We start from the raw sequence: 15041 nt of genomic DNA, 5'->3' as shown, positions 1-15041 counted from the left end.
AACCTAAAGATAAAACTTATGTACCACCCCCACCATATAAACCACCTATACCATATCCGCAAAGACTCAAACAAACCCAGATCAAAAAACAGTATCAAAAATTTATTAAAGTTATAGAAAAACTTCATGTAGAAATCCCTTTCACAGAAGCCATCACCCAAATACCTTCTTATGCAAAGTTTCTCAAAGACATCCTTACCAACAAACGTAGACTTGACGATCCGAAGCCTTTGGAATGTAATGCTATTTCCGAGGACAAATTAGCAAAGAAAGATAAAGATCCTGGAAATTTCTCCATTCCTTGCCTTTTGGGTAATCATGTCATCGAAAAAGCTTTTCTAGAATTAGGAGCTAGTGTGAGCCTAATGCCTTTAGCAGTTTGTGAGAGGTTAAACTTAGGAGAATTACAGCCCACTAAGATGTCACTTCAGTTAGCCAATAGATCTGTTAAGTATCCGATAGGCATTTTAGAAGATGTTCCTGTTAGGATAGGTCAGTTATTTATCCCTACTGATTTTGTTGTCATGGACATCAAAGAGGACAATGATATACCAATCCTTCAAGGTAGACCATTCTTATCGACTGCAGGAGTCATAATAGATGTCAAGAAAGGAAAGTTGACATTTGAGGTAGGTGATGAGAAAATAGAATTTATACTTTCGAAATTTCTTATGGCACCTGTGATGGGAGACTCGTGTTATGCCTTAGATATCATTGATGAATGTGTTAGAGAATTAGAACAAAAAGAAATTATAAAAACAATTAAGTTACCATCAACTCTCATAAGGGAAGATGATAACTTTAAGAAACCCTACATCGATGATAACCTTTACGAATGTTTATCCCTTACTCCAGATCCTATGCCATGCCCTAAGAAACCAACCTTAGAACTTAAGGAATTGCCTAAGAACCTGAGATATGAGTTCCTCGATGAAGAGATGAACCGTCCAATTATAGTTAGTGCTACCTTGAGCCAAGAGGAAACGAACCAACTTTTATACGTTTTACGAAGATATCCCTCAACCTTAGGATATAATATCTCTGACCTGAAAGGTATCAGCCCATCCGTATGCATGCATCGGATTTCGCTAGAAGAAGATTCAAAACCCTCCAGAGAACATCAGAGAAGAATAAACCCTATAATGAGTGATGTCGTTAAGAAGGATGTTCTTAAGTTACTTGAGGCAGGTATCATCTACCAGATCTCTGATATTAAGTGGGTGAGCCCTGTGCATGTAGTACCTAAAAAGGGAGGCATCACAGTCGTGCAAAACGATAAAGACGAACATGTAGCAAAACGTTTAGAAGGAGGATGGCGGATGTGTATAGATTATAGAAAATTAAATAAAGCAACTAGGAAGGATCATTTCCCTTTACCATTTATAGACCAAATGTTGGAGCGTCTAGCCAGACACTCTTACTTCTGTTATCTAGATGGATACTCTGGATTCTTCCAAATACCTATCCACCCCGAAGATCATGTTTTTGGCGCCGTGGCCGGGGGTCTGGATAACATTTGTTTTGTGATTTTCCTAGCATCATTGGCTTGCATAATTTTTGTAGAAGTAAAAATAAAATAAAAATGAAACAAAAATTAAATATTAGACTAATAAATAAATAAACAACTAAAATAAAAAATGCAAATAAAACAAACATAAGACATATATAGATAAAAGTAGAAATATCGATGTATAGATGTAGTTTATATAATATTCCAAATGCGATAATATAAGATGGGTTATGTAAATACGAGAAAAATAAAAGAAAGATAAAATAAGATGGAATGGTGAGATCATATAGTGGGGATGTCATCTTCCTGAGTGGATCCACGGAGCGTGGCTACTTCCTGCCTGAGCTCTGCGATCTCCTGATATAGACAGTCGGCTTCTGTAGCATGGGTGAGATCAGACACTCCCATCTGTAAAGTGAGGTCAACCACCTCCTGTCTAAGCTCTGCGATCTCTCTACGACACTCAGCAATCTGGGTGCGGATGTCGGGGGTCTGCAATGAAAGATTATTAGAGAAAACAGTGATTCTGGGAGATGGTGGTGTAGGCGTTTATTCAGCAATGGGGGGTGATCTCGGCTCCTCAACGGTCTCTCCCTGGCCCTCTAGAGCATAACTCCAATTCGCTGGATCATGCACACTGGTCATCATAGGATCTGGCAGTGTGAAATAGTGGATAGCCTCGCTGTCGACTAGCAATCAGAACTGACATGGGTGGAAAGAGGCTCTCCTCATCAACCCTCTGGTCAAACAGAAGTCGATGTCCATGGTGGTGTACCCACAGTAGGTCCGAAGATGTAACAACTTGCGAGACAGACTTAAAGCGACAGCAATCTGTGTGATGATTCCGCCAACATGGATGACTCCTTCGGTAGATCTGGAGATACCGCTGAGACTGTATAATAAAAAGTTCCCACATTCTACTGGGCGAGACTAGGATGCACAAAATAATAGGAAGATCTCCTCTTCACTCAGTAGTGTCTCTGCATCCGGCCTTCCCAGGAAAGAATGTGCTAATATCATCTGAAAGTATCTGAAGGCAGGGTTATGTATAACATGAGACAACTGTGTAGATGGATCCTGGCTTCCGCCACCTGATATATCACTCCAAAACTTCTCAACCTCCTTACCTAGAAAATATCTCATAGGTGCCTCCGGGATAGCATCAGGAGTGGTCTGGAAGCCCAAAAGGTCGCCGAACTCTTTCTGGATGAAAGAGTACTCAACTCCAATGAACTCAGGAACTCCAGCGTCAGGTTCCTGTAGGTGTTACTCAAGTCATCAGCAAACTCGTCCCAGTGAAACTGGTGGCTAAGGAATCGGATACTCGGCTCGATACTCAGTGCCTCCATACAGTGCTGATCAGGATAACGTGTGGGTGCCATAGGGCACTGATACAGAGCGATGTAGCGCTCTCTCTGAGCATTATCTCTATAGGCCACGTGCATGTCATCGAAATCCTGCATCCTGTAAAAGTTAAGAAAGTGATCCTGAAAGTGCAGACCATTCAAATTTTAGTCTCAATGCAAAATATGATAAAATAAAATAAAAATAAAATTAAATAAATGCGAAAAAGTAAAATGAAAGAAAAACCATGGGTTGCCTCCCACGTAGCGCTTGTTTAACGTCATTAGCTTGACGATTAGAATCTATACACCTGTAGTAGTAGGAATTGGTGGATCAATCAGCGTGTGGCTTGAGTAGTATGTTGGAATGTCTCCTCCTTTGTAGAGCTTCAGTCTTTGTCCATTTACAATGAATGGACTACAGGTTTCGTTCTTGATTTCCACGGCTCCGGATCTCAGAATCTTGGATACTTCGAATGGGCCAGTCCATCTTGAGCGTAGCTTTCCAAGGAAGATTCGTAACCTAGAGTTGAAAAGGAGAACAAAATCGCCTATATTGAAGTTTTTCTTTACTATTCTTTTGTCATGATAGGCTTTTGTCCTCTCTTTATATATTTTTGCATTCTCGTAGGCAGATTGCGTAAGTTCTTCTAATTTATGAATGTCTAGGGTACGCTTTCCTCCAGCGGCTAGGTAGTCTAAATTCAAAGTCTTAATGGCCTAATAGGCCTTATGCTCTAATTCGAACGGTAAGTGACAGGATTTTCCATAAACTAGTTGATAAGGAGTAGTTCCTATAAGGGTTTTGAAAGCGGTTTTATAGGCCCATAATGCTTCTTGAAGCTTCTGAGACCAGTCTCTCCTAGAAATAGAAACAGTTTTCTCTAGGATTTGTTTTATCTCCCTATTAGATACTTCTACTTGGCCACTAGTCTGTGGGTGGTATGGTGTTTCTACTCTATGCCTAACTCCATATTTTCTTAAAAGTTTGTCAAATATTCTCGATATGAAGTGTGATCCTCCATCGCTTATGACTAAACGTGGTGTTCCAAATCTAGGGAATATATAGTTTTTAAATAGTTTGATTACTACCCTAGTGTCGTTTGTGGGTGCAGCTATAGCTTCAATCCACTTAGACACATAGTCTACAACTACTAAGATATACCTGTTCCCTAAGGATGGTGGGAAAGGTCCCATGAAATCTATACCCCATACGTCGAAGTGTTCTACTTCCTGAATGTTTCTTAGAGGCATTTCATCACGCCTTGAAATGTTTCCAGTGCGTTGGCATCTATCACATTTGACAATGCAAGCATAGACATCACGCCACATGGTAGGCCAGAATAGGCCAGCTTGAAGAATCTTGGCGTATGTCTTAGAGGTGCTCGCATGTCCACCATACGGTGCAGAATGACAATGCTCGATAATACTATTTACCTCTTCTTCTGGAACACAACAGCGAAAAATGCCACCTTTACCTCTTTTGAAAAGGAGCGGTTCGTCCCAATAGAAGTTTCTCACATCGTGGAAGAATTTCTTTTTTCGGTGGTAGTCAAGATCAGGGGGGACTATATCAGCAGCTAGGTAATTAACGAAGTCTGCATACCAGGGTACGTTACTTATTGCTAAGGAATTTTGAGGTGCTCATAAGGATCTAGGTTATTATCTTCAATGGTTTCTACTCTAGCTATCAATCTATCATAGGCGAAGTCATCATTTATGGGTACTAGTTCAAGTTTTAGATGTTCTAGCCTAGAAAGGTGATCAGCTACTACATTTTCAGTGCCTTTTTTATCTCTTATATCTAAATCAAACTCTTGTAGTAATAGAATCCATCGGAGTAACCTGGGCTTGGCATCTTTTTTACTTAATAGGTAACGAATGGCAACATGATCGGTGTAAACTATAATTTTTGCTCCTACAAGATAAGATCTAAATTTGTCTATAGCGAAAACTACAACGAGTAATTCTTTTTCAGTTGTTGCGTAGTTAAGTTGGGCAGCATCTAGGGTTCTACTGGCATAATAAATGGCATGTAATTTTTTATCTTTCCTTTGTCCTAGAACGGCTTCAACTGCATAATCACTAGCATCGCACATTATCTCAAAAGGTTCCTACCAATCGGGTGGTTTCATAATGGGTGCTGAGATTAACGCTTGCTTTAAAAGATTAAATGCGTCATTACATTTTTCATCGAAAATGAATTCAGCATCTTTCATTAAAAGTCCAGTTAAAGGTTTGGTTATTTTGGAGAAGTCCTTAATAAAACGCCGGTAGAATCCAGCGTGTCCAAGAAAGCTTCGGACTTCTCTGATGGTTTTTGGTGGTTTTAGGTTTTCTATAACTTCTATTTTAGCTTTATCTACCTATATACCTTTTTCGGAAACTATAAGTCCTAAAACTATTCCTTCGGTTACCATGAAATGACATTTTTCCCAGTTTAGCACGAGGTTCCCCTCCACGCATCTCTCCAGGATTTTCTCAAGGTTAGCGAGACAATTATGGAAATCAAGTCCGCAAACCGAGAAATCATCCATAAACACTTCCATGATACCATCTAGGTAATCTGTGAAGATTGACATCATGCAGCGTTGGAAAGTAGCTGGGGCATTACAGAGGCCGAATGGCATTCGTCTGTAGGCAAAAGTTCCATAAGGGCATGTAAAGGTAGTTTTTTCTTGATCTTCGGGGTGGATAGGTATTTGGAAGAATCTAGAGTATCCATCTAGATAACAGAAGTAAGAGTGTCTGGCTAGACGCTCCAATATTTGGTCTATAAATGGTAAAGGGAAATGATCCTTCCTAGTTGCTTTATTTAATCTTCTATAATCTATACACATCCGCCATCCTCCTTCTAAACGTTTTGCTACATGTTCGCCTTTATCGTTTTGCACGACTGTGATGCCCTCCTTTTTAGGTACTACATGCACAGGGCTCACCCACTTACTATCAGAGATCTGGTAGATGATACCTGCCTTAAGTAACTTAAGAACTTCTTTTTTAATAACATAACTCATTATAGGGTTTATTCTTCTCTGATGTTCTCTGGAGGGTTTTGAATCTTCTTCGAGCGAAATCCGATGCATGCATACGGATGGGCTTATATCTTCTTTGTAAAACGTCTAAAAGTTGGTTCATTTCCTCTTGGCTCAAGGTAGCACTAACTATAACTGGACGGTTCATCTCTTCATCGAGGAACTCATATCTCAGGTTCTTAGGCAGTTCCTTAAGTTCTAAGATTGGTTTCTTAGGGCATGGCATAGGATCTGGAATAAGGGATAAACATTCGTAAAGGTTATCATCGATGTAGGGTTTCTTAAAGTCATCATCTTCCCTTATGAGAGTTGATGGTAACTTAATTGTTTTTATAATTTCTCTTTGTTCTAATTCTCTAACACATTCATCAATGATATCTAAGGCATAACACGAGTCTCCCATCACAGGTGCCATAAGAAATTTCGAAAGTATAAATTCTATTTTCTCGTCACCTACCTCAAATGTCAACTTTCCTTTCTTGACATCTATTATGGCTCCTGCAGTCGATAAGAATGGTCTACCTAGAAGGATTGGTATATCATTGTCCTCTTTGATGTCCATGACAACAAAATCAATAGGGATAAATAACTGACCTATCCTAACAGGAACATCTTCTAAAATGCCTATCGGATACTTAACAGATCTATCGGCTAACTGAAGTGACATCTTAGTGGGCTGTAATTCTCCTAAGTTTAACCTCTCACAAACTGCTAAAGGCATTAGGCTCACACTAGCTCCTAAGTCTAGAAAAGCTTTTTCGATGACATGATTACCCAAAAGGCAAGGAATGGAGAAATTTCCAGGATCTTTATCTTTCTTTGATAATTTGTCCTCGGAAATAGCATTACATTCCAAAGGCTTCGGATCGTCAAGTCTACGTTTATTGGTAAGGATGTCTTTGAGAAACTTTGCATAGAAAGGTATTTGGGTGATGGCTTATGTGAAAGGGATTTCTACATGAAGTTTTTCTATAACTTTAATAAATTTTTGATACTGTTTATTAATCTGGGTTTGTTTGAGTCTTTACGGATATGGTATAGGTGGTTTATATGGCGGGGGTGGTACATAAGTTTTATCTTTAGGTTCTTCTTCTTTTTCTCGACCTTCCTGGTTTTCAGATTCCTGTGGTTCCTTTACTTCGTCCGTGGGTTTGGTACTTTCCTTAGAAGTTTCGGGTTCACTCAATCTAGGGTTTGGTGGCTCATCGTAAGCGTTCCCACTTTGTAGGGTGATGGCATTGGCTTGTCCTCTCGGATTTTGTTGAGGTTGTCCAGGGAATTGTCCTCCAGGTGTAGTCTGAGGGGCTTGGTTTAAAGCTACCTGAGAGATCTGGGTTTCAAGCATCCTGGTATGAGTAATTATTTGGTCAACCTTGGTTCCTAACTGAGTAATCAATTCGTTGACATGAATGTTCTAGTTCATGAACTCCTTGTTTTGTTGGGTTTGAGCGGTGATAAAATTTTCCATAATTTTCTCAAGGCTCGGCTTTAGTGGTACGGGTTGCATAGGTTGATTTGATCTTGGGGCTTGATAACTAGGTCTCGGAGGTGCATTATTTTGAATAGGGTTATTGTTTTTATAGGAGAAGTTCGGGTGATTCCTCCATCCAGGTTTATAGGTATTCGAATATGGGTTCCCTTGGGTGTAGTTCACTTGCTCAGAGTGGGTTTCGTTTAATAGACTGCATTCTGCAGATTGGTGTCCTTTGGTTCCACATATCTCACAACCCGACGAAACTGCGGCTACAGTATTCGGGTTTATGCACATATGCTCGACTTTGAGGGCTAATGCGTCCATGTTAGCTTGCATCATGTCTATAGATCTTAGTTCATGCACTCCTCCTTGGGCTTCCTTCTTCTTAACTGTCGCTCGTTCGACTCCCCATGATTGATGGTTTTGAGCCATATCTTCGATGAGGGCACTAGCTTCAGGATAAGGTTTGTTCATCAGCGTACCGCCTGCGGCAGCGTCGATGGTCATCTTTGTGTTATAGTGAAGCCCATTATAGAAGGTTTGAATGATTAACCAATTTTCTAAACCATGATGTGGGCATGCTCGTAATAACTCTTTATATCTCTCCCAAGCTTCGAACAAAGATTCTCCTTGGTTTTGGGTAAATCTAGTTATATGGTTTCGAAGAACGGCGGTCTTACTCGGGGGAAAGTATCTAGCAAGAAAAACTCTTCTAAGATTATCCCAAGTCGTAATGGAATTGGGTGGAAGGGAATATAACCAAGATAGAGCTTTATCTCTGAGGGAAAAAGGAAATAATCTTAAACGTATTGCCTCAGGAGAAGCTCCATTGGTTTTAAAAGTGTCTGCTAATTGAAGAAATATTTTTAAATGTTGGTTTGGGTTTTCAGTAGCGAGACCTGCGAATTGTCTCTGTTGCACTAGTTGCAACAGGGCTGGTTTAAGTTCAAAATTATTAGTTGGGATGGTTGGGTTTACTATACTAGAACTAGGTTCTTCATTTTATGGTTGAGCGAAATCTCTAAGAGGTCTTTGGTTTTGATCTTCGGCCATAGCTCTCTTAATTCTATGAAAGAATAAACATGCGCGAGCGTAACGTTCAGGTTCCGCCAGAGGGTATACTAAGCTTAAACTTCCGGTGCTGCGAGTTCTTCGCAATGACCGGCGGGAAATAGACTATGTCTAAATGATATAACAACAGGAAAATGAAATTTGACGAAATTGGTCCCCAACAACGGCGCCAAAAACATGATGCGGTGTTTCGCAAGTATACGAACGCGTCATAGTAATATAAAAGATTGTCGAATCCACAGAGACCAAGTGTCAATCTATCGTTATCTATTGTTATGGTGTTTATCAAAGGCAATCAAAATAGGTGTTTTTGGAGTGTTGAATAAAGATTAATTAATAAAGACAGGGTCGAAAAGTAAAGTGTTGAATAAAGATTAATTAATAAAGATAGGGTCGAATGTAATTCACGTAATCAATTAATAATCCAAGTACTTGCTAATAGAATTACTTATGGGCAATGTTTCCTACTTTGAAAAGAACAAATTTAACAGGAACTGTCGCTTTCACGTATTCAGAACCGAGTTGTACTCCCTAATCAAACCCTCTTATTGTCACTTATAAAAAGGCGCGCATTGTGTTAGAGTAGTAAACCTATTTTTAAGAAATATAGTATCTTGACTAAGTTGAAAAGTATTATAACCTGGATTTCTTAACCAAAAGAGGTTCTCACGAACCAGACTCTAAACTTATAGACGCGTCCGAAAATAGTTTTAAAATCTCTTTTCTTCTTAAGTTAAAAACTCCTAATGAACTAAACAAAGCGCTTTCGCTATTTTTGAAATAGTTAAAAACAATTAAGTTTAGATAAATGTTGGACGACTTTCAATCTTACCCAACAGAATTGAAGTGCGGGAAAACTTAAGTTGAAAGTTAAAATAGCCTTTAAGTGTTTCTACGAACAATTGTACGGATTATCGGTTCAATTACGATCCTTACATTCTAACCTTATAAATTTAGTTAGACATGGTAAAGTAAAAGTGCATTAATTTAAATAAAAGTAGTGCGAGTGCGGAAAGTAAATAAAAGTAGTGCGAGTGCGAGAAATAAATAATTTAAAGCGAGTGCGAGGAAATAAATAAAGTAAAGCGAGTGCGGGAAATAAATAAAGTAAAGCGAGTGCGGGAAATAAATAAAGTAAAGCGAGTGCGAGGAAATAAATAAAGTAAAGCGAGTGCGGGAAATAAATAAAGTAAAGCAAGTGCGGGAAAATAAATAAGATAAAGACAAGTAATAAAAACCTGCTCCAATCGGAGGGTTGAGTAAATTGCAAAGCGGAAATGAAAATGGCGGCAGGATTAACTTCCTTCCAAAAGTGCTCCAAAATCGATTACAGACTCTATCACAGACTCGATTACACAATTGTGGTAACACTCCAATGCGAAGCGATTACCACTTTATAATACTGAATATATGCCTAAGTGAAACAAAGTTGCTCTGAGTTTGCCTCTGCTCTAAGTTTGGATGATTGTAAAAGTGATTTCGAGTTTCTATTTATAAGCAAGTAAAAAGATGGAAATGACAAGGATGCCCTTCAACTTGAAAATGGGAGGAAAAACTTTTCCTCTTGTGGCGCCCGCCACAAGGCCATGGCGCCCGCCACAAGGCCAATCTGAGGCGCCTTAGTGGAAGTAGTGGGGAACGTGGAAGTTGAGGGAAGTTGAGCTTGGACACGTCATGGCATGGTCTATGGCGCCAGCCATGGGGTAGGCCACAAGTACAAAATGCTGAATTTTAGGGTTTTTGGCTCTTTTTCGCTCCTTTTCTAGATCGGGGCTCCGATTAAAGTAAAAAACTGAAAACAAAGGAAAGCATAGCAATAACACAACAAAATAACAATAAAACAACTAGAATGCATGTGAAATCAGAGTCGAAAATACGGTAAATTTCAGTGTTATCAAACTCTCCCACACTTAAACCTTTGCTTGTCCTCAAGCAAAACATTAAAAAGCTCATAAAAGAAAATTTGTGTCAACGAGTGCTTCAGGTAAAAATTCTAAGTTCAAGTCGGGATGCAGTGATAGGTACTAACTGAGTGAACTAAGGGTATCATGATGACACTGATCCGCAAATACGGACATAAACTTCATTCCTATATTAACCAACCCATATTATCCCACAATACCTAGGCCTGCCTCTTCATCTCTTTTTGTGTCCTTTTCATTCAGGCGCAATCACATTAAGCCCGTTATCCGTACATGCTTCATAGTAGAGTGGACTGTTAGTGATTATGATCTGAGCATGGGGTTTCTGGCACATAAATATGTGTAAACCCTTTTATTGGACCTAACTGTAGTTGTGGGGGATCGGATCGTAATCCGCCCTACCGAGTTCAGTGCCAGATACCTCTAAACCAACTAACAATGGGTAAGTTTTTCTTTTTCTTTTTCTTTTTGTAGAATTTTTTTACAATTCTTTGGTTTAAATGACTTTGTGAGGGTCACCTATACCGGAGTTGCCTTTTTGCTATCTAAAAACAGACTCATGCATTATACTAAAAAGCAAAATAAACAACTAAAAGGAAATAAAAATAAATAAACTATCTAAAAACAGCAAAGAAAAACGAGAAAAACAATAAAGAAAAGACGATAGAGTCTAGAAATAACACAACAAAATAACAATAAAACAACTAGAATGCATGTGAAATTGAAGAGGCAGGCCTAGGTATTGTGGGATAATATGGGTTGGTTAATATAGGAATGAAGTTTATGTCCGTATTTGCGGATCAGTGTCATCATGATACCCTTAGTTCACTCAGTTAGTACCTATCACTGCATCCCGACATGAACTTAGAATTTTTACCTGAAGCACTCGTTGACACAAATTTTCTTTTATGAGCTTTTTAATGTTTTGCTTGAGGACAAACAAAGGTTTAAGTGTGGGAGAGTTTGATAACAATGAAATTTACCGTATTTTCGACTCCGATTTCACATGCATTCTAGTTGTTTTATTGTTATTTTGTTGTGTTATTGCTATGTTTTCCTTTGTTTTCAGGTTTTTACTTTAATCGGAGCCGCGATCGAGAAAAGGAGCGAAAAAGAGCCAATAACCCTAAAATTCAGCATTTTGTACTTGTGGCCTACCCCATGGCTGGCGCCATAGACCCTGCCATGAGGTGTCCAAGCTCAACTTCCCTCAACTTCCACGTTCTCCACTACTTCCACTAAGGCGCCTCAGATTGGCCTTGTGGCAGGCGCCATGGCCTTGTGGCGGGCGCCACAAGAGGAAAAGTTTTCCCTCCCATTTTCAAGTTGAAGGGCATCCTTGTCATTTCCATCTTTTTACTTGCTTATAAATAGAAACTCGAAATCACTTTTACAATCATCCAAACTTAGAGCAGAGGCAAACTCAGAGCAACTTTGTTTCAATTAGGCATATATTCAGTATTATAAAGTGGTAATCGCTTCGCATTGGAGTGTTACCACAATTGTGTAATCGAGTCTGTGATAGAGTCTGTAATCGAGTTTGGAGCACTTTGGAAAGAAGTTAATCCTACCGCCATTTTCATTTCCGCTTTGCAATTTACTCAACCCTCCGATTGGAGCAGGTTTTTATTACTTGTCTTTATCTTATTTATTTTCCCGCACTCGGTTTACTTTATTTATTTCCTCGCACTCGCTTTACTTTATTTATTTCCCACACTCGCTTTACTTTATTTATTTCCCGCACTCGCTTTAAATTATTTATTTCTCGCACTCGCACTACTTTTATTTACTTTCCGCACTCGCAGTACTTTTATTTAAATTAATGCACTTTTACTTTACCATGTCTAACTAAATTTATAAGGTTAGAATGTAAGGATCGTAATTGAATCGATAATCCGTACAATTGTTAGTAGAAACACTTAAAGGCTATTTTAACTTTCAACTTAAGTTTTCCCGCACTTCAATTCCGTTGGGTAAGATCGAAAGCCGTCCAACGTTTATCTAAACTTAATTGTTTTTTACTATTTCAAAAACAGCGAAAGCGCTTTGTTTAGTTCATTAGGAGTTTTTAACTTAAGAAGAAAAGAGATCTTAAAACTATTTTCGGACGCGTTTATAAGTTTAGAGTCTGGTTCGTGAGAACCTCTTTTGGTTAGAAATCCAGGTTATAATACTTTTCAACTTAGTCAAGATACTATATTTCTTAAAAATAGGTTTACTACTCTAACGCAATGCACGCCTTTTTATAAGTGACAATAAGAGGGTTTGATTAGGGAGTACAACTCAGGTCTGAATACGCGAAAGCGGCAGTTCCTGTTAAATTAGTTCTTTTCAAAGTAGGAAACATTGCCCATAAGTAATTCTATTAGCAAGTACTTGGATTATTAATTGATTACGTGAATTACATTCGACCCTGTCTTTATTAATTAATCTTTATTCAACATTTTACTTTTCGTTGCACATTCCAAAAACACCTATTTTGATTGCCTTTGATAAACACCATAACAATAGATAACGATAGATTGCCACTTGGTCTCTGTGGATTCAACAATCTATTATATTACTCTGACGCGTTCGTATACTTTAGAAACACCGCATCAACCCTCTTGATGCGTTTTTGATAAAGTTGGTCGTGGCAGATGGTTGTCAAGTGTTTCTCATCAATAAGGTTTAGTTGGTCAAATAAGGCTTGTACTCACTCACCTTCATCAAGCTTAACATCGGTCAAAATCCTTAAGGAAGGAATCTCTACTTCGACCGACAAGACTGCATCCATGCCATACACAAGGGAGAAAGAAGTTTCCCCATTGGAAGTGCGTACTGAAGTATGATAACCATGTAATGCGAATGGGAGAATTTCATGCCAATCTTTGTAGGTTTCCACCATCTTTTGCACGATATTCTTAATGTTTTTGCAAGCTTCCGCAACAATTCCATTCATCTTAGGCCTATAAGGCAATGAGTTATGGTGGTCGATCTTGAAATTTTGGCATATCTCTTTCATCATTTTATTATTGAGGTTAGATCTATTATCAATAATGATCTTGTTGGGGACCCCATAATGGAAGATGATTTCTTTCTTGAGGAATTGATTCACCACTTGTCTGGTAACGTTGGTGTACGAGGCTGCTTCTGCCCATTTTGTGAATTAGTCAATGGCTACAAGGATGAAGCGGTGTCCATTCTAGGTAGTTGGCTTTATGAATCCGATCACGTCAACACCCCACATGGCGAAAGGCCAAGGTGATGTTACGACATTGAGCGGCGTTGGCGGCACATGGATCTTGTCGGCGTAGATCTGGAACTTGTGGCATGTTTGGACGTGGCGATGACAATCAACCTCTATAGTTATCCAATAGTATCCGACCCTTAAGATATTATTTGCCATAGTGTTCCCATTGGAATGTGTCCCAAAGGATCCTTCGTGAATTTCCATTATAATCTGGTTTGCTTCTTGCTTGTTCACACATCTAAGCAGAACCTAATAATAATTTATCTTGTATAATACCCCCCCACTTAAGAAGAATTTGGATGATAGTTTCCGAAGATACTTCTTGTTGGTGATGGATGCGTCCACATGGTACTCTTGGTTCTATAAGAATTTCATGATGTCGTAGAACCAAGGATGACCGTCAGCTTCGTCTTCTGCTTCTAGACAGTAATCAGGCTCATCCAAGTAGTTGAGGTGAAAGGATGGCGCTTCAGTCTTCCACTTAACTTTAAACATGGACTCCAAAGTTGCCAAGGATTCAACTAGATGAATCTCTTCTCGAGGGATGTGGTGGAATGTAATCTCATCGAAGTAGGGGACTAGTTTCAAGACATGCTCTTTGTAAGGAATGAGCTTATAATCTTTAGTATCCCAATCTCCTTTGACTTGGATGATTACCAAGATTGAATCTCCATAGACTTCCAAGATTTTGATCCTAAGATCAATAGCAACTTCAATACAAAAGATACAAGCCTCGTATTAGGCCATATTGTTTGTACACTCAAAATACAACGTTGCAGTGAAAGGGAGGTGGAAATTAGTTGGAGAAGTGATTACTGCCCCGATGCCATTTTGGTGAGCATTAGAAGCTCCATCGGGATCTAGGCTCGGGTCCTTCCTATGGACTGGGTGTAAGACCCCAATTTCGACCCTAAGATCCCTCATGCCATTCTCATCATATGCATTAGCATTGGGATCACACCTTGACATCCTCCTTACCCCTCACTCATTGGGTTTGCATTGGGAGATATCACCAAGCATATTTTATTATATCATACTTCATTTATCTTTATTTTACTAACACAAATACAAAAGTATGTCATTGTATAGTTTAACTCTTTTGTAGGTAGTGCACATGCTCACCTATGCTCTATCAAGCTCACTGTCGCATTACGCGAAAAACCGGCAGGAAAACGAAAACAACAGAGCCGCCACCGTGCGTTATTTATCCCAAAAGAGGGAAAGGAAACGCTCGAAGTAAACCTGGAAAAGGCTAGGTCTCGCGACCAAAGAGAATGGGATCGGGAGTCGGTTATGCGAAGGGAAGGTATTAGCACCCCTACGCATCCGTCGTACTCGACGGGATCCACGCACAAAAGGAAGGAATATGGTTGCTAAAATACTGCTCAAATAAACATCAAACACTGGCTGAAAGAGACACAGAAAATAAAGAAACTAACTCGGCAGGATATCGC

The 15041-nt window shown here is 39.2% G+C and overlaps 1 protein-coding gene and 1 non-coding gene across 2 annotated transcripts in view; one reads left to right on the top strand and one right to left on the bottom strand.

The window, feature by feature from the left end:
• Window positions 1-13296, bottom strand: part of LOC127122661 (uncharacterized) — a 73201-nt gene extending 59905 nt beyond the window's left edge. The window contains exon 1 of the mRNA XM_051052961.1: window positions 13059-13296. Within this exon, the coding sequence (XP_050908918.1) occupies window positions 13059-13296 (238 nt within the window). The remainder of the gene's footprint in view (window positions 1-13058) is intronic.
• Window positions 7925-8031, top strand: LOC127124171 (small nucleolar RNA R71). The gene has a single exon (XR_007803798.1). It is a non-coding gene; the product is annotated as a small nucleolar RNA R71 (small nucleolar RNA).
• Window positions 13297-15041: the final 1745 nt, after the last annotated feature.

This window comes from Lathyrus oleraceus, chromosome 2 (assembly GCF_024323335.1).
Source record: "Lathyrus oleraceus cultivar Zhongwan6 chromosome 2, CAAS_Psat_ZW6_1.0, whole genome shotgun sequence".
Classification (NCBI taxonomy): domain Eukaryota; kingdom Viridiplantae; phylum Streptophyta; class Magnoliopsida; order Fabales; family Fabaceae; genus Lathyrus; species Lathyrus oleraceus.
The sequence above is the reverse complement of the archived record's forward strand: the minus strand, read 5'-3'. Positions and strand labels throughout refer to the sequence as shown.